Below are 27758 nucleotides of genomic sequence, written 5' to 3'. Positions count from 1 at the left end.
AATTTGAATTACACATACCAGCAGTCTGTGCGGAGCCAGCACCACTTCTGTTTTGGGAAGAGGTACCACTTGCCTGGGTCCCAGGTTGTGCTGAGGCTATTTGATTTAATCCTCTGTACAGTTTCTTTGCAGAGTTCCCCACGTTATCATTTTGTAGGAGTAGTGTCCGAGGCCTAAAATGTCTCCATCTACATGATTTGATGTTTGATAATATCTGATTGAGGTTTCTAGAATTACTTCTGTCCGAGGTATTTGTTTCTGAGGTACTGGCAAATGTTTCATCTGGAGAGTGTTGAGAGGCAAGCATTTCCGGATCCAGCCGATGTAATAAACTGTCATAGTCCGTATGTGCTCTGTCTAACAAGACCCTATTTAAACAAAATAAAAACGGGGGCATCATGCAATTGTATCTGAATTTGCATACTCTGTGCCATCACTGCAATTTTTCATTAAGCACTGTAATGAATGAATGAAACATAATACACAAAGCACTACATGTTCACAAAATAGGTAGACCCTCCCAATTTATCTACCTTCCACCTCTTCCAATACGTCGTCTTGCAAATCCAATGCAATGCCTGGGTACTGTTAAGGCAGTAAGGCAGTATCTGTAGCGCACATCTCCTACTCCTCCTTCATCTGGACTACACCAGGGCCAATTGACAGTTTGGTCCGATCGAGACTATTTATAAAAAAAAAAAAAAAAATTTGTGTAAGAATTTAATATACAATGGTGGGGGATAACAATCAAAGGATAAAAATTGCTTTTTTTTCCCCACTCACAGAGTAATAGTGACAGCCTGCTTTTCTACGGAAAGCAAATGGACCATCTGGGTCATTTTCTTCCTCAGCCTCTGAGGAACCTGAATGAATCTTAAAGGGTTGTGGGGGGGAAGGGATAGGAAAGTGCACAAAAAAAAATTGAGATTTTGATACAATGATTGGAAAAAATGTATAACAACAACTCAATACACCATTATTTTAAAAAGTATATTTAAAAAAAAAATGTGCTGAAGAAGAAAAAAAAAAAAAAATCTACCTGCGAGAACGGTTCATCATCTGAGCTGGGAAAATCATACTGATTCAAGTCCTTTGCATTATAGACTGGCAGTGCAGCAGGGCTCGTTTGCTGGGGAGCAGCAGCAGTAGGTAACGGTAAGACTTTGGGCTTCTTTTCATATTTCCTTTTTGTTCTCACAGTTTCAGATTTTTCAGACTACAAATAAAACAAAACGTGCAATATTAGGCAGTACTATGGTTGTGCCAGGATGACAACGTAGCTAAAAAAAAGTTGGCTTGACAAATCTACCTGAAAGGAACAACACTACAGTTTGTACCATAACACAATGCTTCCAACAGGCACTGTGTGAAAATTTAACATTTTCACTTTAATATCCTTTAAGTACGGAGGTATAAACTGATATAATCTACTGTGTGAATAATCTTTATATAAAATGCAATTCCACACATAAAGGTTTATCTAACTTAAGTTCTCCTTACCAATTAGCTAGGTTCTTGCACTGTATCATAAAAACCTAGTCAGCTTAGTAATCTATTCAATTGAGTATGGAATACACAAAGGTTCTTAAAAGGCGACACCAAATGAGGAACAAAACAAACCTTGTTAGTTTTATATTCTTTAAGCTCCATGTGATCCTGGTGCTTAAACTGATTGCTGTTTGCCAGTGGAATTACAGGCATTGTGTAGGCTGGTTTCACCAGTTGCCTCTGTGCCAACACCTCCGCCATAATCTCTCCACCAAAATCAGCTATGCTGTACCTGGACAATCCGGTGTGGGAGACAAAAAAAAATCAATAAATTCAGGCCGACACAGGCAATGTAGTGCACTGAATAAGAATTGCACTTATTAAAAAAAAAACAAAAAAACAAAAAACCTTGTGCAAACACACAAAAATGAAATACTCTGCTAAACTAAAACCACATTTTTACTAAATCTGTTCATTTTTTTTACTTCATTATACAAAGTAATTCCAATATATCTGCATACGTAAAACTACACTACTTAAGCCTAGAATCTCCATTCTGTGTAAACATAAACTAATAAACTATGCCTATTTTAACTTAAAACCTGTGACAAAGGACAGCCCTCTCTAGTTTCATGAGCCACACTACTTTGCCATCAAGTGGTGTTATTTCTATTAACTACAATGAAATTTGTTAACAAAACTTCCTTTCATTAACTAAGAATAAGTCTTTGTAATTTTAACTTTCAACACACTATAATGCATGTCTTTGTGTATAATATACCGGCAACTGCACACTCATATGAACATTTAATATAAATAAATAAATAAATATATAGTTTTTACTGTCAAATACAACCACGTGTTTAAAAAAAAATATATATATATATTTTTTTAAACACGTGGCTGTAAATTTTGTTTGGAATAAGTATTGATTCCTGTGCTGCCAACGTTTCAATCTGTAGATTTCATTGGTTTTTTCAACCAGTCAGATTTCCTGTCTAGAACCAAGAGTGAATACCAAAGCCTCACCACTTGTCAATTACTTATTGTGTGGATTTCAATGGCCATAATTGACCATCTGTCCCAGATGCCCCATTGACAAGAGAATGGCAAACAATGTTCACTAAATTCAATAAAAAGGCACATGACTTTGGAAAATAAAGTTAAATAGTTTGAAAATTACAGATATGGAGGATTTGTGAAGTTTGAAAAGCCAACTGCTACACATCAAATTCAGTCAGTATATAGATTAGGGAAATGAAGTTACAAACGTACATCAAAGGAGGTAGAAATTTCAGACATTTAACATTACTTTCCAACAGATGTTACTTGTTTACTCACGATACCTGTGCAGTGACTAATTAAAATGTGTAGCATGCTGTTAATGTTATTAACTAAGCCAACGTTACACGTTAATTTTAGCTTTAATCAGGTTAATAGTACTTATTTTTTACCTCCTTAGCATTATTTTTCTTAAACCATGTAAAAAGCGTTGCATTTTTTGGTTTGAAAAATGACTTTTTTAAAAAAAAAAACTCATCTTTTTACTGTAAAATGTGCAAAACACTAAAAAGGTACAAAGAAAGAAATGTAGGAAGTATAATAATGAAACTTTTTTTTTTTAATAATGATAAAAATAATAATATAACCCCAATTCCAACGAAGTTGGGACGTTGTGTAAAACGTAAATAAAAACAGAATACAATGATTTGCAAATCCTTTTCAACCTATATTCAATTGAATACACTACAAAAAGACAAGATATTGAATGTTCAAAATGATAAACTTTATTGTTGTTTTGCAAATCTTCACTCATTATGAATTTGATGCCTACAACACATTCCAAAAAAGCTGGGTTTATCAGGTTGGAAAGGATTTGCAAATCATTGTATTCTGTTTTAATTTATGTTTTACACATCGTCCCAACTTCATTGGAATTGGGGTTGTAATATGGACAGCACATTACATAAGTGAGTGCCGTAAGTGTTACTTTGGGTTTAACCGATTGTTTCAATTCCACTGCCTGAAGACAGATTCACATCATCATCACTGTTGAAAAGACACATTTATGAGATGGCACTATAAGGCTAGATGATGACACGTTTACACCGTTGCCCAGGTATTGCTCGTTTCTGATGTTAAGCAAGGCAAGCCTATACCGTTGCCTGAGTAACGCTCAACACTAATACTATTGGCACTTTAACAGCCCAAGTAATCCCACAGTCTTTTGAGAGACTTGTCTATGTAGTTGCCCAAGTGACACTCTGGACTAATGCTTTTAGCACTGTTTTTACAGCCTGAATGACGCTTTGGGCTAGCGCCAAGGAGGTTAATGTTGGTGGTGTAGTGTTACAGACCACATTCCTGTCGCACTTTCATGAAGAACCTCTCAAGGTGAAATGTTTTTAACAGGGGATCTCCACCTGAATGTTACCTTTGCAGCAGGAGCAGAGGTCTAGTAAAAGAATAGACATTGAGTTGTTGATGTATGTTTAGTGTATGGCTTATAAACTGATAAGGAAATCCACTGCTAATATTTTCATTGACCCTTACCCCTATTATGGACAATTGTAACATCAACATTTACATTCCTAGTAAGTGTACAAAAATTATTTGCTCATGGCTTTCTTTAATTCTTGCTTGTACCTTAACCAAACTAAATATTTTAACTTTCAAATATTTTTTAATTCATATTAATTTGTACCCTGTGTTAATTTCATCTTTGCTTTTATTTCTATTACATTCTGTTGACCTTCTGTGAAGGACTTTGAGCATTCAAAAGGTGCTATATAAATAAAAATGTATTATACTGCACAGCGCCACGAGTTCAGGTTTGACTGGTAGCCTGATCAATATGTTTGTATGGAGTTTGCATGTTCTCCTCAGGTATACGAGGACTGAGTATGCAGAACTTCAGATGATATTTTTTAATATGAGAAGTGTGTCATTGAGCACTCAACTGCCACAAGCCCCTGAAAAATTATACTTTCATAGTTCTGAAATTGGTAGATGATATATATTGTATTATGCATCAGGAGACATTAGAAAATAAATACATGACTATGTGTGTATAGTGATCTTGCTGGTCACAAAGGCAATCTCAAAAATGAAAAACAAAATGGTTTTGAAAGTGAAAAACCATTTGCTTAAACTTGCTGCACGTTAAGGTAACAAATGTTATCAGAGAACACTTGCTATACGATTCTTGCATTTTTTGATTATATATGGATTAAGTTGACAGGTACAGCATGAGCAATATACAATTTGACAACTGTTACACCATTTTACAAAATGGTGTATTTCTGTTAACAAGTAAACATGCTGGGAGTTGAAAGAGAAGGACTTGAAGATTTTCTTCCATACAATGATGGCAATTTCACCTCATCAACCAAATGATATTATTTCTGTATGGATTCTATTAAAACATTCCATAAATTTTGAGGGTTAAATTTGCCAGCTGCTGCTTGAAAGTTCGCATAGTTAATCACAATGACTCACAGACTTATTCAAACTTAAATTTTGCAATCTGATGAAAAAGTGTTGGTGGTTATCAGATGGTCAGGTCTTTACCTCACATTAACTGGATGAATTAACACTGTTAAAATAGCCTAGATACATAAAATACAAAATAAAAAAAACTTTAGACATATATGAAGTAATTATGAAGATAACAAAAAAAAATAAAAATTCCAGTTTCTTGCTATCTGGGAAAAGTCCTCAAAAAATAAAGCTGTGTACTCTACAACTTACAATCTCATGTTTAATAATTTTTTAATTTACAGATTTACACTTAAAATACAACTAAAAATTACCTGAAATTATCTTAACCAATTGGAAAACATGCATAAAGGAGGAATCCACCCCAAAAAATATTCCTGCATGAATCCATGAGATTATAAAAAAAAAAAAAACCTTTCATCATTATGATCTATTTGGGGTAAATAATATATTAAAAATATCATTGGGGAAATGGATTATTCCTTTAAACAAAGATACATACCTGCTCCGATACAATGTACTGCATATCTACATAAAGCGCCTTTCAATTATACTAAGGGGTTGTAGTCGGTACCTGTTCACTGCTTTGATAGAAATGGAGAATAATGGGCTGTTTGTCATGCGATTATACAGACTATCATCCCAATTGGGGTTATTACCTCTTTTCTATTATCTCCAGTGTCAAGTGTAGCAGCTCTCTTTTACTTTTCTCCCTTCTCTTGATCATTTCTAAAATAGTTACGGCTCGGCTCAGATCTCGCCTAAGCTTCAACATTTTCTCATAAGACGCTTCATCATTCTTTCGATTCTGAAAAAAAAAAAAAAAAGATATGAATTATGATCAACTAAGAACACTAATGGGATCTTAAAAGCAACTATTAGTTTCCACTGTGTGAAGGTAGTTATTGTTACAAAGGGGAACGGGTTTTGGGGAATTAAAAAAAAAAAAAAACTCCATTCACCTTTCTTGTTTGCATCTTCTCCGTTCGTCTTCTGAATGCTACATAAGGGTCATTGGTACTTGAACCGTCCCGCTTCTCCTGCTTCACACTTGGGATGAGTGAAGAGCCTTTGCAGCTTTTCCTTTTCCTAATCCAATACTCATACACTTCTCGGATCAGGTCATCATCCTCCTTCAGCAGCAGCTTTGCTTCCTGGAGAGTCACCAGCTGAAGGTTAAGAGAGTTATTTCACCAATTCTGACCTTACCAACTTACACAATGCAATGATAAGGAGTTAATGAAGTGAAATATTATTAAAAGGAATAATGAGCATTTCTATTTCACTGTCGTTGAGAGAAAACTTGCCCCGCCTTTAAAACTAGCTGCAAATATCCCAATTTAAAAGGTCCTTCAAACTGTACATTACATTTTTAAAAAATAATCAAATTCAACAAATGTAAAAGACTTAGATATTACTCAAAATATTTTTACGCACCATCATTAACACAATGACCTTAAAAAAACAAAACACACATACACACACACACACACACACACACACACACACACACACACACACACACACACACACACACAGAGAGTGCCTACTGTGGGTCAAACTCAAGAAGCTCCTAGAACTGATGTATCTGGCACCATATAACACCAGTCTATTTTCAGAAATTATTACTGTATGTTCCAGGACATATTCATGTAAAATTATTTTATATATACTGTGTTAAGATCTCTCAGTAACAAAAAAGAAAAAACACTCTTAGTTTCTACTGTCCTTATCTTTTGGATAAGAAGGTCTGGGTCCTGTCTATATTTTTGATGGTCACTTGGTGCACATAGCAATTTGTAGTTTTGGTTCTGAATAAATGGCTTTAGCATAATTATTATTAGTGAAATGCAGGTATTCGTAATGAATACAAAACACTCAACTACATATTTTCCAAAACATGAGTCTATTAGTCTTCCAATCTGAAAGCTGGTGAATTTACAAAAATGATTAAAAATGTTCTCCTATAGAAGAAAAAAAATATGTGGCAAGAGGAGCGGAGATCCTGGAAGGCAAAAATTGCCTGCATTTTAATGCATCATTTGATTTTCTGGCATGCTACAAAACACAGCCAACTAGTGTTCAGGCGTGTGCCTATAGCACAGTATGATGCACAAGTATAAACTGTTTTTAACGGCATAGCCTACACACATCGCTACGCCACAGGCTTGACACAGAAGTGTAAATCAGCCTTAATGCGCACACGCACTCTTTATAATTTATGCTAAATCTTATTTCAGTATGTTACTGCTAATCTGATGACAAAAGGTTGTTTATCATATCAATTCTGCAGAATGAAGTTTAATTTTAATTTTATGCAGACATGTGGATGTGTGTTGATTGATTGGCTGAGGGTTGTAAATTGAGCTTACTGCCATTTTAACTATGGTTTTCCCACATTTGTCTTCCCATACTTAATAAGCATTCACCAATAAGGAAGTCTTTTTACTGAGGTGTAGTCATTGCAGGGAATTCTAAGAAAAATGGTTCCTGACATCTGCCAGTTTGTGAAAAAGGAATAGATGGACATTAACAGTTTACTACATGACTAACAAAAAAAGTGATCAGTCCAGGAGCTGAAATTTCCACCATATTTTAACAATATGAATTGTTTCATGCACTGTGAATACATTAGACATATACCTATAAATGATAATGTCAGAGGTTAGGTTTCAGAGACAAAAGTGAACTCTACTGAGTAAAAACAATAAAAGTAACTGGAAAAAATAGGTAATTTAATAAAACTGAATAAAGTTTAAAAAAAAACCAAAAAAAAAACACCTGTGCACCTCACATGTTTCAAGGCAACTTTAAGAAATGAAGCACTTGCCATTATGCCACATGGCATGCCTTAATGTTCAGTATTAATGATGGGTAAATGATCACTGCATGGACTTTACATTCTAAAGTTATTTGCTAAACTTCTAAGATGATCAAACAGATACCTGCTGGCCACTGCCTTTCTCTAGTCGGTCAATCATCTCTTCAAACTGTAGAGGTGCAATATCCATCTTCTTTTTCAGCTTATTCACGAACACCTCATCTTCTGAATCCAAGTCATAATCTGGTAGCTCAGCATCCAAACTAAAAGCTAAGTCAGTAAAACAGAACCATAAATCAATACATTAAGAAACTATTAAAAGAATCACACAACCGTTTGTTAATTCAGCCATAACCAAAACATTCTAAAACCTGACAACATAAAAAGCTACCTATTAAACAAAAATATTTACTTAGCTTGATACATTAACATACTATATTAAGCATGGTATGTGTCAGTACAACACATGCTTCAGTTTCAATACTCATTCATTCACTTAATAACTGTCCCCTAAAAATGTACAAGAGGCATTTCAAGAACCACCACAATATTCAGCACACAAAGAATGAACAATTAAGTATTACATACTTATCAAATATAAAAATACAGATGGTCACATACGGTATATGGTATCAGATAAAGGTTTTCTGCTTAAATGTAGATAGTTACCTTTAGTAAGACCACATCAGTCTCAATAATATTCTCTTTATTCATTAACATGGTTAATTTGTCACTGAATAAGCATATCTAAAGAAAGGCAAACCCAGGTTTCAAGCAATTTCTTTGACTGACATTTGAACAGAGTTACTTAGAAACCACTAGGTTCACAAATATATTGGTTTCTAGGGTAAACTGTGATCACTCAAACTTACCCCAGGTAAAGAGATCAATTTTCTTAAAAGTACTTAAAAAAATCCAGTCAAAGTGAAAATGGGTTTTCTATCCACATGTGGTGAAAAAGATGAAAGAATTGTGTTAGGTTGTGGCAGCAGTCAGTAAAATGGGATAGTTGGCCAGCCCTGACAATTGTGCAGTTTTAAAAAGTGAGCAGAGTCGTGGCACCATCAGGTTGAATCTACTTCATGAGAGTACTGCATCAATCTAAAACATTTCTTTATGGAAATGTGGATTGTCATGTTTTCATTTTTTTGGATCAATGTGAGAAACACATTCCCATTCTAACTACAGGGTGGTGGTCTAGATCTAATTATGCAGATCCAGATCGTCTGCATGACTTTCATTTATGCGGGGACAAATCCAGTTTGGCGCAAAGACGATTCTTCATGTCGTCGGTTCGCACACTTCTCGTTGGTCCGGGCTTTTTTTGGGTGATTTTCTATGCAATAAACTTAAGTTATAGCGTAATGAAAATTGCATAATTAGATCTGGACTACCCTATACAGATTAGTAGCTGCAGTACATGGCATCAGCCGTCACAAACGTGACACGACATTAGAGAAGCATTTTAATGTTAGGAGTAAATGTGATCCTTCTAAACATGGATACAGTTGGGGCAGATTTAAGAAAAAGATAGGAATTGAGCCCAGATCAATCTCATTGCTCATCCTTTTCTATACTTATTAGTGTAAAGCAGGGATAGGAAGTTTCGCTGGCAGGCTGGACTGTAAATAATGAGTCATGTAATGGGCTATATAAAATCTAGGTGTGCATATAAATTACTAAAATAGTTTAATTATAACAATTCCTATTAAAATCTTTTAATAACAACGCTCAAATAGCAGAGAGTAATTGCACATAATTGTTCATGATTATATAAAAATTGCTTACTTTTGTACACACAGTATTAAATTAGATGCTGGACACTAACAATTTATTGGTATTTGAAATTGATGTTGCTAAACTATGATGTTGTTTTCTTTGCTACCTTGTAATTTTATTATACACGCCTTAACCAATCACTGCATGTTACTGTGTCAGCAACATGGAATAGTCTAATACAGCTTTGACTGAAGGGGTTCCACACATTGACAAAAGGAAACTGAACTAACAATTAGATTGTTTTAAATTTTGGTAAAAAAAAAAAAAAAAAAAACCCTAAACACATTTTTAAAGCAGCCAGAAGTGCTTGCCTACCTTTGCCTAATGGTTAAGTCTGGCCCAGATACAATCTACATATGAAACGAATGTTAAAGGAGATCTTTGAGGAAAAAGGACAGTTACAGTACACTGTAACATATTTTGGATACTGATGAAGTGTTCTGCATTAAATAGATACGGTAGACACCCATGTTTAAGTGATTCGAGTATTTTGTTGCTATCAAATATTTTCAGCTATTGTGCTTCACCTCTTAAGTTTGCCGAGGCCCCCTAGTTGCCTGACTCCTCAGTTGAGAACCACTGCTTTCAAATTATACATTTTTCTTTCTGTACTTCAAGTCACCCTGGTCTTAGTCTAAATAAAATAAATAAAAATTCAAATACAAAGATACAAGCTTCAGGCGAGTATTAATATCACGCCCACATGACATTGTAAACAACAGGACCCACAATCTAGGCCCTAAAGGGAATCGGGAATAACTTTCTTAAAACACTTTTTTGGTAAGGCAATTTTTTTTTTCTCTCTCTGCTATGCATGAAATTGTTATACCAAAATGTTCAAAGACCAAAGTGGATTGTAAATCAAAGACAACTACCTATAACCTACCAGAGTGTTTTTTTCTACTATCTAAATATTGTAGGACAACATACATGGTATTAATTGAATTTACTGTCATGCTGTCAATATAACCTAGTGTTAGTTACATAATTGGAGGAAGTGTACTGAACTAGAAAGTCTAAAGCACTTAATTATATTACAGTATAATCACAAAATGTAACACTACACAAGATGCGTTTGCTATAAAATTGGGTATATACTTATATTTGCAAAGGTGATGGAAAGGTTGACAGACACGATTAGACAGGAGTTCCTATAGATTATGATTTGTTTATGACATTATGATCTGTAGCGTGAGTAGGGAGCAGTTTGAGGAGACCCTGGACATATGCTCTAGAGAGGAGAGGAATGAAGGTCAGGAGGAACAAGACAGAATACATGTGTGTGAATGAGAGGGAGGTCAGGGGAATGGTGAGGATGCAAGGAGTAGAGTTGGCGATTTTTGAATGAGTTTAAGTACCTGGGATTAACAGTACAGAGTAATGGGGAGTGTGGGAGAGAGGTGAGGAATTGTGCAGGAAAGGTGGAGAACAGTATCGGCAAGATTTGAAAGGGAAGACTACAGGACAGTAGTGACCCCTGCTATGTTATTATGGGTTGGAGATGATGGCACTGACCAAAAAACGGGAGATAGAGCTGGAGATGGCAGAGTTAAAGATGTTAAGATTTGCATTGGGTGTGACGAGGATGGATAGCTCAAGTTGGATGGTTTGGAGATAAAGTCAGAGAGGCGAGATTTCATTGGTTTGGACATGTGCAGTGGAGAGATGCTGGGTATATTGGGAAAAGGATGCTAAGGATGGCACTGCCAGGTAAAAAGGAAAAGAGGAAGGCCTAAGGGGTTTATGGATATGGTGAGAGGACATGCAGGTGGTGGGTGTGACAAAAGATGCTGAGAACAGGAGGATATGAAAAACAATTAACCGGTATGGCGATCCATAATGCAAGCAGCCAAACGAAGAAGTAGAAGTAGTACTTTTGTAAATAAGATGGTATAGACAGAGTAACTTTTGTAATGTAACAAAATGCTTTATAGTTTTTATTTTTCCCCCCCACCTATTTTATTATTTATGTACCCTGTGTTTTTGAATGTGTTATTTCTATTTTTGCCTTACTGTGAACAAATTTATATTACACAGTACCACTGATAGTTTAAATAGAAGGCTGAAATTGTGCTGAATCAAAGGATGTAAAACTTGATGCAGCTTAATATTACTAATTTAAATTATAAATATATAGTTTATAAATAAGGCACCCAGGGAGATTTTTGGGGTTTAGCTTAAAAAGGGTTACATATTTTTTTCCTGATATTACAATATCGTAGCAAAATGTTTGCTCGGTTTTAGGAAACCTGTCAAAGGAAAATTAAGTCTCTGAAACTTCTTGTTGATTAAAGTAAAACTTAAATTAGTGGATACAAATTCATTCCAATGTTGGCTCAACTTCCCAAAGCCCTAAAATAGTTTAAGCAGCTTCAACAATGTTGCTTTTGACAGTAGAGAATTCCAAAAACGTGAGCAGAAAGAAATTTAAAGTGGCACCTAATACTAAACTGATGACTTATGGAAAGCACAACAAAGGGGATTTTTTTTAAAGATGACACAAAACTCAAATAGTTTTGGGTTAAAACTTGCTCTTATGTACAAGATGAGTTATAGTACACTACAAACAAATGTAATTTGACAGACCCATATATAAGGGGAAAGGAAGTAAAGATTTCAAAATCATAACACCACCCAACACAATGCAGTACTTGACAGAAAAATCACTTAAGCGACTAAACTGCAAATACCTAGTACAGAGTGGAGTGTAACAGAATTATATACAGTTAACATTCCTACTAGTTATTGTAAGATTCTGGATAATAAGATTTGAAACTGATCGGAATTCACTCCCTTCCAAACTCAAGTAATGACTTTTAAAACCATTCCATTATATTACACTTCCAGTAAAACCACAAATGTCATATAGCTAGGTGGAAATCCCTTTAAGATTTAAAAGCTCATTAAAGTTTCTGAATCACTTTACTGCTTAACAGCTCACACCACCATCCTCAAAACTAGCAGAAGTTTAAATCCATTACCTTCGAGTACTTACGCTGTATGTGAATAAGCTGCTTTGGCATCTTGAACTCCCCAGGGTAGAGAGATTCATAGTAGGCAATGTTACTTTCTGCCTCAGGGACTGGAATAACCATATTATCCCTTTTCTCACCATAAACCTGCTGTGCTGAAATTGCTCGCTGGAGATGGTGTTCCTAAAAGAAAGGAGGGGAAAAAAAATGTATAAACTTAGAATCACAAGATACTATCACAAGCACGACTCGTATGAAGACCGAATGATTGTCTGACACACAAGCTTATCACAAAACACTCAATATGGTAAAGTCACTAATCAATTCAGTTTAACATTCATATTAGTAACACAGTATTATATCCCAACATCAACAATTCTTTGGTAAAACCAAAAGACAACAGAACAGGAAAACACTATGATGCATGACTAAAACTAATAGATATTTTGGTAATCAATGAGTAGTCAATAATTTTAATAAAATTGGCTAAAAAAAACTTTACTCTTGTGTAAAAGTTGCAGGCATTTCGTTCAAAAACTAAAGTTTTGTTCCTTGCAGAATGCTCTCCATTATAATAACTATAGTACAAATAATCACTAAAATTACAGTAAATGACAAAAAAAACCTTTACAGTTAGGATCAACATTTGTTACTGATGTCAAGATTGACATTTTCAAAGCTTTTATCAAGAAAACTTGACATTATGTTGTAGAAGGCTGCAACCACTGTTAAGTGGTAACAGAAGTTGCCTACAGTGTATTGTTTAACTTTAATCGCTAGATGGCAGCAGAGACTGCAACTGTATACATACATACACAACACACACACACATACATACATACATACATACAGGTGTGAAAAACTATTTGCCCCCTTCCTGATTTCTTATTCTTTTGCATGTTTGTCACACAAAATGTTTCTGATCAACAAACACATTTAACCATTAGTCAAATATAACACAAGTAAACACAAAATGCAGTTTTTAAATGATGGTTTTTATTATTTAGGGAGAAAAATCCAAACCTACATGGCCCTGTGTGAAAAAGTAATTGCCCCCTGAACCTAATAACTTGTTGGGCCACCCTTAGCAGCAATAACTGCAATCAAGCGTTTGCGATAACTTGCAATGAGTCTTTTACAGCGCTCTGGAGGAATTTTGGCCCACTCATCTTTGCAGAATTGTTGTAATTCAGCTTTATTTGAGGGTTTTCTAGCGTGAACCGCCTTTTTAAGGTCATGCCATAGCATCTCATTCGGATTCAGGTCAGGACTTTGACTAGGCCACTCCAAAGTCTTCATTTTGTTTTTCTTCAGCCATCCAGAGGTGGATTTGCTGGTGTGTTTTGGGTCATTGTCCTGTTGCAGCACCCAACATCGCTTCAGCTTGAGTTGACGAACAGATGGCCGGACATTCTCCTTCAGGATTTTTTGGTAGACAGTAGAATTCATGGTTCCATCTATCACAGCAAGCCTTCCAGGTCCTGAAGCAGCAAAACAACCCCAGACCATCACACTACGACCACCATATTTTACCGTTGGTATGATGTTCTTTTTCTGAAATGCTGTGGTATTCCTTTTACGCCAGATGTAACGGGACATTTGCCTTCCAAAAGTTCAACTTTTGTCTCATCAGTCCACAAGGTATTTTCCCAAAAGTCTTGGCAATCATTGAGATGTTTCTTAGCAAAATTGAGACGAGCCCTAATGTTCTTTTTGCTTAACAGTGGTTTGCGTCTTGGAAATCTGCCATGCAGGCTGTTTTTGCCCAGTCTCTTTCTTATGGTGGAGTCGTGAACACTGTGACCTTAATTGAGGCAAGTGAGGCCTGCAGTTCTTTAGACGTTGTCCTGGGGTCTTTGGTGACCTCTCGGATGAGTCGTCTCTGTGCTCTTGGGGTAATTTTGGTCAGCTGGCCACTCCTGGGAAGGTTCACCACTGTTCCATGTTTTTGCCATTTGTGGATAATGGCTCTCACTGTGGTTCGCTGGAGTCCCAAAGCTTTAGAAATGGCTTTATAACCTTTACCAGACTGATAGATCTCAATTACTTCTGTTCTCATTTGTTCCTGAATTTCTTTGGATCTTGGCATGATGTCTACCTTTTGAGGTGCTTTTGGTCTACTTCTCTGTGTCAGGCAGCTCCTATTTAAGGGATTTCTTGATTGAAACAGGTGTGCCAGTAATCAGGCCTGGGGATGGCTACGGAAATTGAACTCAGGTGTGATACACCACAGTTAGGTGATTTTTTAACAAGGGGGCAATTACTTTTTCACACAGGGCCATGTAGGTTTGGATTTTTTCTCCCTAAATAATAAAAAACATCATTTAAAACTGCATTTTGTGTTTACTTGTGTTATATTTGACTAATGGTTAAATGTGTTTTGATGATCAGAAACATTTTGTGTGACAAACATGCAAAAGAATAAGAAATCAGGAAGGGGGAAAATAGTTTTTCATACAACTGTATATATAAAATAAAAAAAAATAAAAAAAAAAAGATCTTGCAAGACATGGAGTTATCACTAGGTGTAAGGTTGAAATTGTCTGCCAAATGTATCATATCTCATAATGGCATTAAGTTTAATTTAAGCCAAATATGTGATATATATCTATTTGTGATATATATCTATCTACAGCTATCGCTATCTATATATAAAATACGTAAAAAGCATCTCAATCAATAAATTGTGCTGGCAATTATTTTCAGTTATTACTGATATTAGTTGCTGCAGCCCTTCTATGATGTTTAACACCAGCAATGCTATGTAATGTGTATTATGATGTTGTCTACTAGTAAATGTAAACATACATTAATTCATTATGGGGTTGGGTGACTAAAAGAATTTGTTTGCAATAGATCAATATTTAACCCTGTTATTAATGCCACCTGAACAATTATAAGGCAGTTTTAATACTACCCCTTGGGAAAGTCTGTAATTATTAAAATTTAATAAGCTAAAATTTCTAAACAGAAGTGGGAGATACAGCTACTTCACAAAGATGGAATAACAGAGGTTCTTATTAAATCAAATACTGGAAAATTACTTCTAAAATGTCACTTTCAGAAATGGATCAAAGGTCAAAATACTGAACCACTGTTAAAAAACATCACTGATAATTTTAATCAACACCAGTTGTACTAGGTTATAAGGAAATTGATCAACGGACCAGTATGCATGTTGGACTCCCTAGACTGCATAAGGAAAACTCCAATAATGTTTTAACACCACCACCACTTATGTACAGAAAACACTAGCACTTCCAAGACAGGTGCTGACAATAGCCAACACAAAGAATTGAAGGGTAACCGCCAAGAAAAAAATCACCTAGAATGTATTAGAGTTTTATCCACTAAATGGCAGCAAAGACCACAATATAAAGATGTTGCCATTAACTTTCATTACAGCATGGTGTCATATGTCCTCAGTCACTTATGTCGAAAGAATTCCCCTGCCAGAGATGTGTTGTGTATTGTTGATGACCGATTCTACACTGTCAGACGAGGATTTTGAGGTGAAGGAAAGTGACAATGAGAGTACTGCTGAAAAACCATTTTCTTAGTTATTTTTCACCCACAATCGGGGGAATAAAAAGGAGCTTGATGAAACAACAAGGTCTTCCAAAAAGTTAATACAGTATAGCTTAATGCAATTAAAAAATGGCACAAAAGATCTGCAAACCGTTATCACAAAACACAACTAGGGAGGTTATTGGAGTTTATTTTTGAATAAAGCACAAGGTAGATGCCATTTGTTAATGTCAAAAACAAACCATAAAAAAACCTCCATGCAAACAACCAAAAGAATCACCCACTTTGGTATGTTAAAGTATATACATAAAAAAAAAAGTTTAAAAGATACAAACAAAGCTCATTTGCAATTGTATGCAGCCTTAGTCAGCAAAACAAGTCACTTGTCAGCAGTAGGGTTAAAAACTGAAATATGTTCCTTGCGTTAAGTGTGCCTTTGTAACTTCTGCTTGTGTGCCCACTAGGGGTGGGCGGTATGACCAAAATTCTATATCATGGTATTTTTCTAAATTATCCCGGTTTCACGGTATTCAACAGTATTTTTTCCTCCATGCACGAGTGGATGTTAACCACATTTTCCAGTGCAATTACTGGCTAAGAACAACCTATTCCACTGTCAAGAGTATTGTACATTGTACAAAAAAAAAACCATTTTAATGTGCACACAAGTATTAATACAGTTTTGCATTGCCCCATAAAGTGATAGTTTTCACGGGGGTGGCACTAATGGAGAAGGTATCACATTGCATGACAGATGCAGTCAAAATATAGAACCTTTTTATTGAACAAATTTTGCAAAAACAAACTAATTTTGACAACATATTTTCAACCATATAAAGAGGCATTTAGACTTAGTAAAATATCCAGAAGTGCTTGTCAAAAATTGTATTGCACCGAATATGTATTAGAAAAGGAATAAATAGTAAATATTTTTTGTAAACCAACTACACTTTCTGTTAATGTTAACAATCTCTGTCCACTGACACGTTAGTGACTTTTTAAACAACTTTATCATCATTACACTACATAATATTTAAACTAATAAATAATAACAATAAAATAAATAATAGTATTACTTATAGTTGCACTTACTTCAAGACTTCAAGCCCAGGTGCATTACACAGTATTCACCAAATTAAAATAAAATAAAACAAGTGCAACTTGGTGATGACATCTTTAGCAACTAACTGCATTAATATGGACCTCGCTTCATGCTAAGCTATACTGGGAAGAAAAAAAACAAACTATATGTCGAGAACAAAGTCAACATTTCCACTTTATTCTCGCCGTTTATGTTAAGATTAAAGTTGACATTTCCACTTTATTCTCATTCTTCATTATTAAAGTAGAATGTCGTAAACTAAACTTCCTAAAATCAATGTTTAATCAATTACTTAAAATTCCCCGTCATAAATTAATGCAGCACATTAAATGCTTTGTGTTACGTTCCCCGACCCAGTGGTTAATCACTACGCTTCTTAAACTGACTTTCTCCGCACTAAGAGAAGACAGCAATTACCATACAGAATCCATTCACTTCATGATATTCCTGCTTTCTGAAAATTTGGAATGCTAAAATAAATACTTGATATCATTTTCATGATGAAATGCATTAAAGCAGGTATTACACATGCACGGTGGTGTGGCTGTAGTGCAGCTCCCTCGCAGTAAGGGGTCCCCAGGTGTATGTTCCGTGTAGAGAACTTTATGGCAGGTGTGACAAGGCTCCAAAAAACTGGATGTATGAATAGCTATCGCACAGGTTTAACTTAAATATTGTGCAAATGTTGGGTTTCTGATCTGCTGGTCGGAGACACAAACACAGAATTCAATGCTTGTTCTTCTGAGCGGGCTCTCTTTATTGCATGCATGCTGTCTCTATCTGATGTACCAAAACCCCAGTTCCTTTTTCCTATTACCTTTCCTTTCACCACATAACCAATCACCACACGATAAACATCTTTGTGAAATTAAAACTAGTTATAAACTTAGCCCACGGAGTGTTCAGAACTTTAAAAATATCTTTGTTATACATGTTTAATTATGCCATCCATTCAGAGTTGCGCCCATCTCTGAATGAGTCGCCAGCACATCGCAGGATGAAAAGAGCAAAACATACACTAGCAGGGTCAATATAGCACAACAAAACCCCACATCCTACATGACTTTGAAAGGAAACTGAAACAGGCCGAGTAAACCCACCAGAAAAACATGCAAATGCAAGGCAGGCACGCAGCCGTGCCCCCATATGATTAATGCATGCTTTAATGCATTTCACCATGAAAATTATATTAGCTATTTATCTTAGCATTCTAAATGTTCAGAAAGCAGGAAGATCATGAAGTGAATGTATTCTGTGTGGCGATCGCTGCCGGAGCCTCCTCTTAGTGCAAGAAGATGTCAGTTTAAGAATCACTTAACACAAAGCATTTAATGTGCTATATAACATATGACGGGGTTTGAGAAAATCTAGTAAATTAAATATTCATTTTACGATGAAGTTTAGTTTACGATTGTCTACTTTAATGACAAATTACGAGAATAAAGTCAACATGTCGTCACACTATTACACAGTACCCAGGTACATTACACTGTATTGAAAACAAATAAAAAAAATACTTGGCTTGTAGTATCAGGGCTCTAGAGTGCGACCAAATTTCTCAATGGTGCGACTAAAAAAAATCAAAGGTTGCACCGGTGTGACCAGCCGTTCGAGGGGGAAAAAAAACGAAACTCCGTGACTCTTAAAGTCTCCCTGTTGTTCAACAACAACACACACACACACACACACACACTAGGCCCATATCGTGGTCTAAACCAATCAGAGATAGTGAAGGGCGGATCCCGCCCCCCCCTCTGATTGGCCGTGGTCCAGATATTCCTGTACGTGTGTGTACGTTTGAAAATGCATGTGACGCAGTCAGACAGAGAGAGGTGAGTAGCCCATCAGGAAAACAGTGGATGTAGCCGCGGATTATGAGAGAAGATGAAAAGAACGATTGACAGCTTTTTCGTTAAGAATGTTAAGTTAGGGCCTGATCCGTCCGAAAATCATAACCAATGCTCTGACACGGAGCCAACCACCTCCCAAGATATAGCAAGCCCTGGTCCGGACACGGCATTACATAATGAGCCACATACGATCGAGTCCGAGCCCACTGAAATTCAAAGGGGTAAAGTGTATACATTTCGAAAAGAGTGGCTTGACCAGTTTCCCTGGCTAAGATACAGTAAAGCCGATAATATAATGTACTGTATTTACTGTAAAGAGTGTGGGAAGACCATGGCCGGCAGTAGTGCATTTGTGACTGGTTCTAATACATTTAGAATTGAAATGCTGAAAAAGCACAATGCATCTATAAAACACATTACATGCCGCTATAAATGCACTGCTCAAGTGTCCCCTCTCCCCGCTGCCATTCAGCGGCAGGCAACAGCAAACAGATCATCAGACGAGGCCGAGATGATAATTAAGTTTAACGTTGCCTACAATATTGCAAAAGAACTTCCCTTCACTAAAGTCCAAAACAATTCTTATGAAGAAAAATGGCTTGAACGTAAACCCGACGTACAGCAATGATGTTGCATGTGCCCAATTTATAGGAGTCATCGCAGATACATTGAAAAAAAAAAGACATCTGTGCAAATTGCGAACAGTGCGTACATGGCATTCTTGATAGACGGAGACAGAGATATCGCCACAAAGGAATGCGTCATTGTGTACGGTCGTATCTTGCGGAGAGGAAGACCGGTGAATATACTTATTGGACACACTGAGGTAGATTGGAAGATTTTGATGCTAGAGAGAGTGTGGCCAGCTGGCTTAGTCAAGGCCAAAGATCAAGAAGGCCAAACTACAGGAGTTGGCCATCCGAGGGGCATGTGACTGCAATGGAGGATAGTCCATAAGACATTGAGTCATGATATGTTCAGTTTGAAGCCCTTAAAACACTTAATTTAGATTTTCTTTTTAGTTAATTTATCTTGAGATTTTTTAAAGGTTTAAATTTCAGCTCAGTAAAGCACTTTAAGCACCAACACTTTTTCAGTAAGTTACCTTTCTTGTAGAATTGTGCTTGCCTTCAAATAAAGAACTTTATATTGACCAGATTGTTAGTTAATCATTTACAAGTCAATATTGCCTATATGGACAGCGATTAAAAAAAAAAAACAACAAATAAATAAAGTGAACTTGTAAAACTGTGGTGTTAAATGTGATGCGGTTGAAAATTTGGGTGCACCTAACTTTTGTGCTGGTGCACCTAAGAAAAAAAGTTAGGCGCACTAGTGCAAAAAGTTAGTCTAGAGCCCTGAGTATTATCCAGTAGTATAGAAACAGTATCTACACATCTGACCTTTTAAAACTCAAGTTATCTCCAGGCGACGGACGTGACACCTTTTTTCGGCAAAAGTTCTTCTGTTCATCATGTTCAACTTTACTTTTAGTTCAGTTTCAGAATGCTCGGTCTATTTTCACCACGCGGCATACTATGCTACCGCCCACTATTTGGTGGTGTAGCAGTGAAAAACAGCCCTAGTGCAACAAATCTGTGTTTAGCGGTGTAGCAGTGAAAAAACTTGAACAGTTTCCCGCTACGCCACATTCCAAACGTTGTTTAGGCAATTTAAACTCCATATCATAAAAAAAAAAAAAAAACGGTTTTCGGTATGAACCGGTATACCGCCCAGCACTAGTGCCCACTACTGATTGTATTATTTTGGTCAAATAATAAAGGTGACAGTTGAGATATGGTGATTAAAAAGCACTGACGAGGGAAAGGGCAAAAAGAAAAAACACCCGAGAACTATCAGCTGAATAAACAAGAAATCAAAAATGCAGTGCATTGTACCTTCCTGACAATGCCTAGATCAAGGCAACTCATTAAAGCAAGGAGACTTTTACATTAATGGCTCTTAAAATTTTCAATAGGAGGAGTTTAAATACTTTCCAATTATAAACTACTAGCAGAATACCCGCGCTTCGCAGCGGAGAAGTAGTGTGTTAAAGAAGTTATGAAAAGAAAAGCAAACATTTTAAAAATAATGTAAGATGATTGTTAATGTAATTGTTTTGTCATTGATATGAGTGTTGTTGTCATATCTATATATATATCTATATATATCTATATCTATATCTATCTCTCTATATCTCTCTATATCTATATCTATATCTATATATATATATATATCTATATATATATATATATATATATATATATATATATATATATATATATATATAGCAAAATAGCTGCGATTGGCAGCGAGAAGTAAAAAGAAAAGGAAACATTTTAATAATTACGTAACATGATTGACAATGTAATTGTTTTGTAATTGTCATGAGTGTTGTTGGCATATATATATATATATATATATATATATATACACACACACACACACAGACACATATATAAACATATATATACATATAAACATATATACATATATATATATATATATATATATGTTATATATATATATATATATATATATATATATATATATATATATATATATATATATACACACATACATATATATACACATACTGTATATATACACACACACATATATACATACTGTATATACAACATATACATATCTACATATATACTGTATATACACATATATATACAAATCTACATATATATCTACATATATATATTAGGTGGGACTCGATTAAAAAATTAATCCAATTAATTAGAGGCTGTGTAAGAATTAATCTTGATTAATCGTATGTAATCGCACACGTAAATTTGCCCCAAATCGCAAATGTTTTTTTTTTTATTTAAAACGGTTTTAGTGGGCTTACAGAATCAAATAATAGACATGGACATGAATATTGTAAACTGAAGCTGTTTTAATTTCTGAAAAAAGCTTTTAAACTGCATTTGAATTCAAAACAGAAACAAAAATATCATCCCTGGTTAAAATTGGGCAGACTTAAAAATAAAGTGGTAGTTTAAGTACTTTAAGTACATTTTCAGAATAGTATTGTCTTTAAATAATAATAACCAAAATTTCACCATAAAGTGCAGTTTTTCTTCTTAAAAAATAAGTCAGAAACATAAAAGGTAATTTGACCAGCTTACTCTTTAAACTCTGAGTAACATTAGCCAAAATTATTTTGTACATTAGGCTAAAACAGTGTGATCATTGAACATTTTGTAATTAGATGTATTTAGAATTACTAACGGTCACGGAAGTCCAATGATCCCCAGTAAGAGCCACAAAGTCCGCTTTCTGTAATGCATCTAATTTTGCTTGCTTTTCAGTGTGCACAAAACCATGCTTTTATCAAGGCGGGTAGTCGAAATGATCAGTCGTAGGAACGCGCTTTATTCCGACTCTAACATTTTTGTAGCTGTGATGTGTGCATCAGTGTAATGGATGTACCAGGAAATCATGCATTGACAAAAGTTCCCGCTTGCTTGGAATTGAAAGTGTGATTAAATGCGTTATTTTTTAACGCGTTATGGAGTACATGCATCGAAGCTTCTCAACTGTGCTTGTGCTAAGAAAGGGAAAATTTTAAAAATAACGTAACATGATTCTGCGTTAACCTAATATTTTTCATACGTCCCAAACCAAGGAGATGGGAAGGTAAAATGAATCGGTAGCGCGTACATAGTCAGTACATCCCTCTCGAATCGAACCTCAATGTCGGCGTTAGAGGCTTAAGACTCTACAATTGCGCCACCGCTTGTCTATGCTAAAGTATATATTGTAGATCGGGCTATAGATATACATTTATATATATACCGTGTATCGCAGTGGAGAAGTAGAAGTTATGAAAAAGAAAAGGGAACATTTTAAAAATAACGTAACATGATTGTCAATATACAGTAATTGTTTTGTGAGTGTTATTGAATGTTGCTGTCATCAAGGATTTGATTATCATTATTTCTTTCAATCAGGCTCGTATTTGTACGATGTGTTCAAGTTACATTCCGTGTTTGTCAATCGTTGTAAAGATAAGAGGTTTCATTCATCGATTAGTTCCTTACTGCATCAATAAACAGCTCGTCTTCCTTTTTATCTGTGATGTGACAAACTGCATGCACGGGTTTTTTTTTTACGCTGTCTTCCTTTAGCGGACATTGACTTTTTCCACCGTGTGCTTTGTTTCCACAGTAGCTGCATTTATGAATATGCTTATCAGACGCTTCATATTTTTTGCTGCCTTTTCAATTGTGTAATTCGGTTTTGTTCAGCTCTTTGGAACTGTTGCTTTTATCTGTGCACTGCATCAGTTCACGTGAGCCACTCGGTATACTTGCATCGAAGGTTCCCAGCTGTGCTGGTGCCATCTCGTGCTATGTCCATAGCTTTATTTAATGTTACCTTAGTCCTGGCACTTAAAACTTTCTCTGGCAGTTTCGCTGAGTTTGTGTCAAACACCACCCTGACCATCTCATCTTCCTCTCCATAAGCACAGTCCTTCACCCGTGAATATTTACCCGTGGCAGTTTGCTATTGGATTGCCGCTGACGGATGGCCTTATATGGGCAGGCACTAAATTACAAACGCCAGCGGCAGCCTGTCTATGAACTTAATTTAAAGTGTAGGTTTACATCGTGCTTTGTTTCCGAAGTAGCAGAACTCGCTTCTTATTGTTTCGCTGCCTTCTCAATTATATAATGCATGTTTTCTTGAGCGCTTTTTTGAGGTCTTCCTGGTTTTCTATGTACTGCGTGATTACGTGGGAGGCGTGATGATGTCACACGAAACTCCGCCCCACGCCGTTGAAGCTCATCTCCATTACAATAAATGGAGAAAAACTGCTTCCAGTTATGACCATTACGCGTAGAATTTCGATATAAAACTTGTCCAACTTTTGTAAGGAAGCTGTAAGGAATCAACCTGCCAAATTTCAGCCTTCCACCCACACGGGAAGTTGGAGAATTAGTGATGAGTCAGTGAGTGAGTGAGTGAGTGAGTCAGTGAGTGAGTGAGTGAGTGAGGGCTTTGCCTTTTATTAGTATAGATTTGAAAAAAAGTGACTTGCTTTCTCTAGTGCAAATCTGAGCTTTTTCCAAAAAAACCTTTTCAGATCACAATCTAGTGCAGGGGTGGCCTAATGCGTCGATTGCGTTGCATTCCAAAAAAAAAAAAAATTTTTTTTAAACGTTAGTCTATCATATATCCTCCCTATGACATTTGCCACTTGATTGACATACAGGGCGGCCAGTCTGAAATCTCCTTTCTTCTAACACGCTGATCATCCCGCACGCACGATCAAACGCGCGAGCTACAGCAAAAATCCGGCTGTGATCTAGTTAGCCTTCCAATTTATATCGACTAAAGAAGGGATTTAAAAAAAAAATTTGGGGGAGGGTATGGGCTTTATGTGGAATTAGAAGAGGATTTCTTTCTCTCACAATGTCACAATCGAAGTGCGTTTGTCTGATCTGTCAATCTATCCTTGCTATTCCAAAGAAGGAAAATGTGGAAAGGCACTTTCGAACTGTTCATAAAAACTACAGAACTGACTTCCTTTCGAAAAGTGATCTGAGAAAGGAGAGGGAACTAAAATCGAAGTTAATCGCACAGCCATCATTTTTCACTTGGCTGAATTCAAAAGCTCCTTGACTGCATTATTCGGCTCTACTTATTTATGCAAGTCAGCCTTTTCCCACATGAAGATTATTAAATTCAAATACTGTAGTGACCATAAATGTATTGAATTGTTATTGTGCCATAAAGGTTATTCAGTTATGCAAGGTATGACAACACATTTTATGTATAAAGTATACTCAGTGTGTGTGTGTGTATATATATTCGCGAGGGCTGGTTGTAACTCAAGACTTTTTCCGATAAGAAATAATGGAAATACCCATAATGCGCTCCGAACCTCCCACAGTAACGCTTAACCTTTTCATAATAAAAAAAAAAGGGTTGTATAATGCGCATAATTTACCAAAAACCAATAATTTTTTAACGCATTACTAACCAAAAAGTTATAAAAAGTGCCTAGCCTACCAGAAACAACAATATCATACTGTACTCACCATTTAATTTGACATCTTTGGGCTGCAGGAAGGGAGGAGGAGGAGAATGAAACGGAAGGTGGTTATTGTTTAGAAGGAGCCTCCTTATGCAAATCTTTTCTTTGTAAAATTGTCGAGATGGTGGATTTCGATATGCTGTACATATTAGCGAGATCGGTCACGAACGCCACTCCTATTTCTGCACAATTTCCTTCTTCAAAGCTGTTCAAAGCTGGCGCAGAACTGCTGTAATAATACACTCCAAAGCAAGCAGGTGCTGACTCAGCCTGATGACATCATCATGTGCCGCGCCAGCCCGCTAGCTAGCTAACATCCCTTAACAATCGCTTTCTTTATCTTCGTTACCTTCTCTTCCTTCCTTAGCAATTATGTGTCTTGCTTGCCATGGTTTTACTGAATTATATTATATAGATAAAAATCACTGCACTGACCGAAATTACGTCCACAAACATGTATCTGGGCTCCGACTGACGTTTACGAATGCTCTCGGCTGTTTGTTTACAATCGCACAAGCGGATACACGTGACTGCATACGGGTCTTAACGCAAGATGTTGGTCATAAATCAAAACAAAAAATTTTGGTCGTAAATCAAGTTGATTGCATGTCAGGCCAGCCGTATGTATGTATGTATATACACACACACACACACACACACACATATATATATATATATATATTTGCATTCTTTTAATTGTGAGAAAGAACTGTCATCTCTGTCTTGTCATGGAGCACAGTTTAAACTAAAGGGTGTGTTCTCTCTCGTATAGTGCTTTTCAGTTCTCACTCTTATATATAGTGCCTTTCAATTATCTCTCTCTCTATATATATAATTTTTAATGTAGGTAAATCATTTTGACCTGGTAATTTTAAAAGTAGCTCGCAAGCTGAAAAAGTGTGGGCACCACTGATCTAGTGTATGCACATCACAGCCAACAACATACTACACATTTTTAATCTGGTAGCGTTATACTTCATGAGAGGCAACTTTTCAGTGCCTCAACAAGCACATATGATTATATAGACTGACAAATTGTATTTTTATCTTTAAAGGGAAATTCATTTTCTCCAGAAGTAATACAGAATACAAAACGGTGAAGAGTTTAGAAAAAAATACAAAGAAATGCATGCACACATAGTAAAGCAATACAAACTATTACCTAATTGCAAAATTCAGAAAAATAAATGCACTGCACCCGGTGTACAGTTAATATAGTGTCCCTAAAGATACATAATTTCACAATGTAAAACTATTCATATATTTCAGTTGTGAAAAACTGAAAAGTTTAGCAGATCGCTTTATTACTTAAAGTGGATTCACTGGCATATCATCTTTACAAAATTCAGAATAGCAGCACAAAATAACTATTCCCCAGGATCAAGGTGCAACATATGCATAAACACAGGACATGTGCAAACAAGGACGATACTATAGAATAAACAGATAAATAATTGGTAAATAGATAGTAACAATCTGAAAATAGAAGTAAATGAACAACTAACAATAAAGACAACAGTAGTAACAAATACATATAAACTGCTAAAAGCAAATGTGGCGGGCTGCAGAGTTCAGAGTGTTTGAACAGCCAAGGGATTGAAGCTTTAGCAAAAAAGGCCAGATGCGGTTATGGGACACTCTAGAGCTCCTGCAAGTAGTAGCAAAGGAGAGAATTAAAACAAATCTGAGTGCCACTATGAACAATGATCAACATTCTCTGTGACACACCAATGCTGAGGGCTTTCAGCCAATTGTTCATTCAGCAGAAGGGCTGGAAACAGAACCGGGGATGCTTTATATGATTGGCAATATGCCTCACTGTCTCGGTCTCTGCTAAAGCAGATTATTTCTTTTAAATTTTCTTCCTTTTTAGTCATTTCAGGGTGTGTACGTGAATTTATTTATCCATCTATTTATTCAATTAGCTTCTGTAAAACACAATTTTTCTAAGAGTAGTAAGTGCTATGGGAACAAGAGGGAATCTTAGTTTTGCTTTGCTATTTACTTTGACAATGTACAGTGTTGGGCACTTAATGGTAGTCTCTAAAGTTGAAAAGTCCTGATTGGACAAGCTTTACAAAACATTTTTACAAAAGATTGTACTAAATATTACTATTATGCTTTCTTTAGTTAACAGGTGCTGATGTGCAAATGGATCCATGTTTAAAACACTATCCATTACAAAAGTTTCTTTGCATGGAGTGTTTATCTAAGATCGGCAAGTTCACATGCCTTTCCATATTCATCAGGCAGAATTCCTTTTGGATGAACAGAAATAGCACTGCCTCTTAATGACTGAGCAGCTATTAGCAATTTAAAGTGCTCATGGTATCCTGTACAAATGGATGCGGCACACGTTCACTGCAATATTGAGATGCTCTAGATCAATGCCAGATCTGAGGATAAAAAATTTTGTGCTCTTTACTTACAGCAATGGCAGGATTTGCAGCTTGTAGTACTACTACTACTACCTCAAGCGTCACCCAAAAAAATATAACAAATGGGACTAATAATCAGAAATTAAAGGAAAACAACTATTGGACTTCTAGCTTTTATGACTAATCTAAGTGCTAGGTTTTCATTTTTCCCCCTCCTACTCCCTGCAATAGAAGAATGCTTAACTTAGAATGGAATGCAAAGTTGCTCAGCACTGGTTTTGTAAAAT

The 27758-nt window shown here is 35.9% G+C and overlaps 1 protein-coding gene across 3 annotated transcripts in view; it reads right to left on the bottom strand.

Annotated features, from left to right (window-relative positions):
- The window catches only part of epc1a (enhancer of polycomb homolog 1 (Drosophila) a), a 119451-nt gene that overhangs the window by 15105 nt on the left and 76588 nt on the right, over window positions 1–27758 (bottom strand). For 2 of the 3 annotated variants that reach the window (XM_039753831.1, XM_039753829.1), the window contains 9 exons: window positions 12582–12741; window positions 7932–8077; window positions 5949–6155; window positions 5646–5794; window positions 1621–1780; window positions 1040–1216; window positions 784–873; window positions 534–682; window positions 19–368 (listed from right to left, as the gene is read on the bottom strand). In XM_039753831.1, coding sequence (XP_039609765.1) covers window positions 19–368; window positions 534–682; window positions 784–873; window positions 1040–1216; window positions 1621–1780; window positions 5646–5794; window positions 5949–6155; window positions 7932–8077; window positions 12582–12681 — 1528 coding nt within the window. In that variant the 5' untranslated portion in view covers window positions 12682–12741. The remainder of the gene's footprint in view (window positions 1–18; window positions 369–533; window positions 683–783; window positions 874–1039; window positions 1217–1620; window positions 1781–5645; window positions 5795–5948; window positions 6156–7931; window positions 8078–12581; window positions 12742–27758) is intronic. The other variant, XM_039753830.1, reaches the window with a different exon arrangement.

Source organism: Polypterus senegalus, chromosome 5, assembly GCF_016835505.1.
Source record: "Polypterus senegalus isolate Bchr_013 chromosome 5, ASM1683550v1, whole genome shotgun sequence".
NCBI lineage: Eukaryota > Metazoa > Chordata > Cladistia > Polypteriformes > Polypteridae > Polypterus > Polypterus senegalus.
This window is presented reverse-complemented; position numbering and strand designations above follow the sequence as displayed.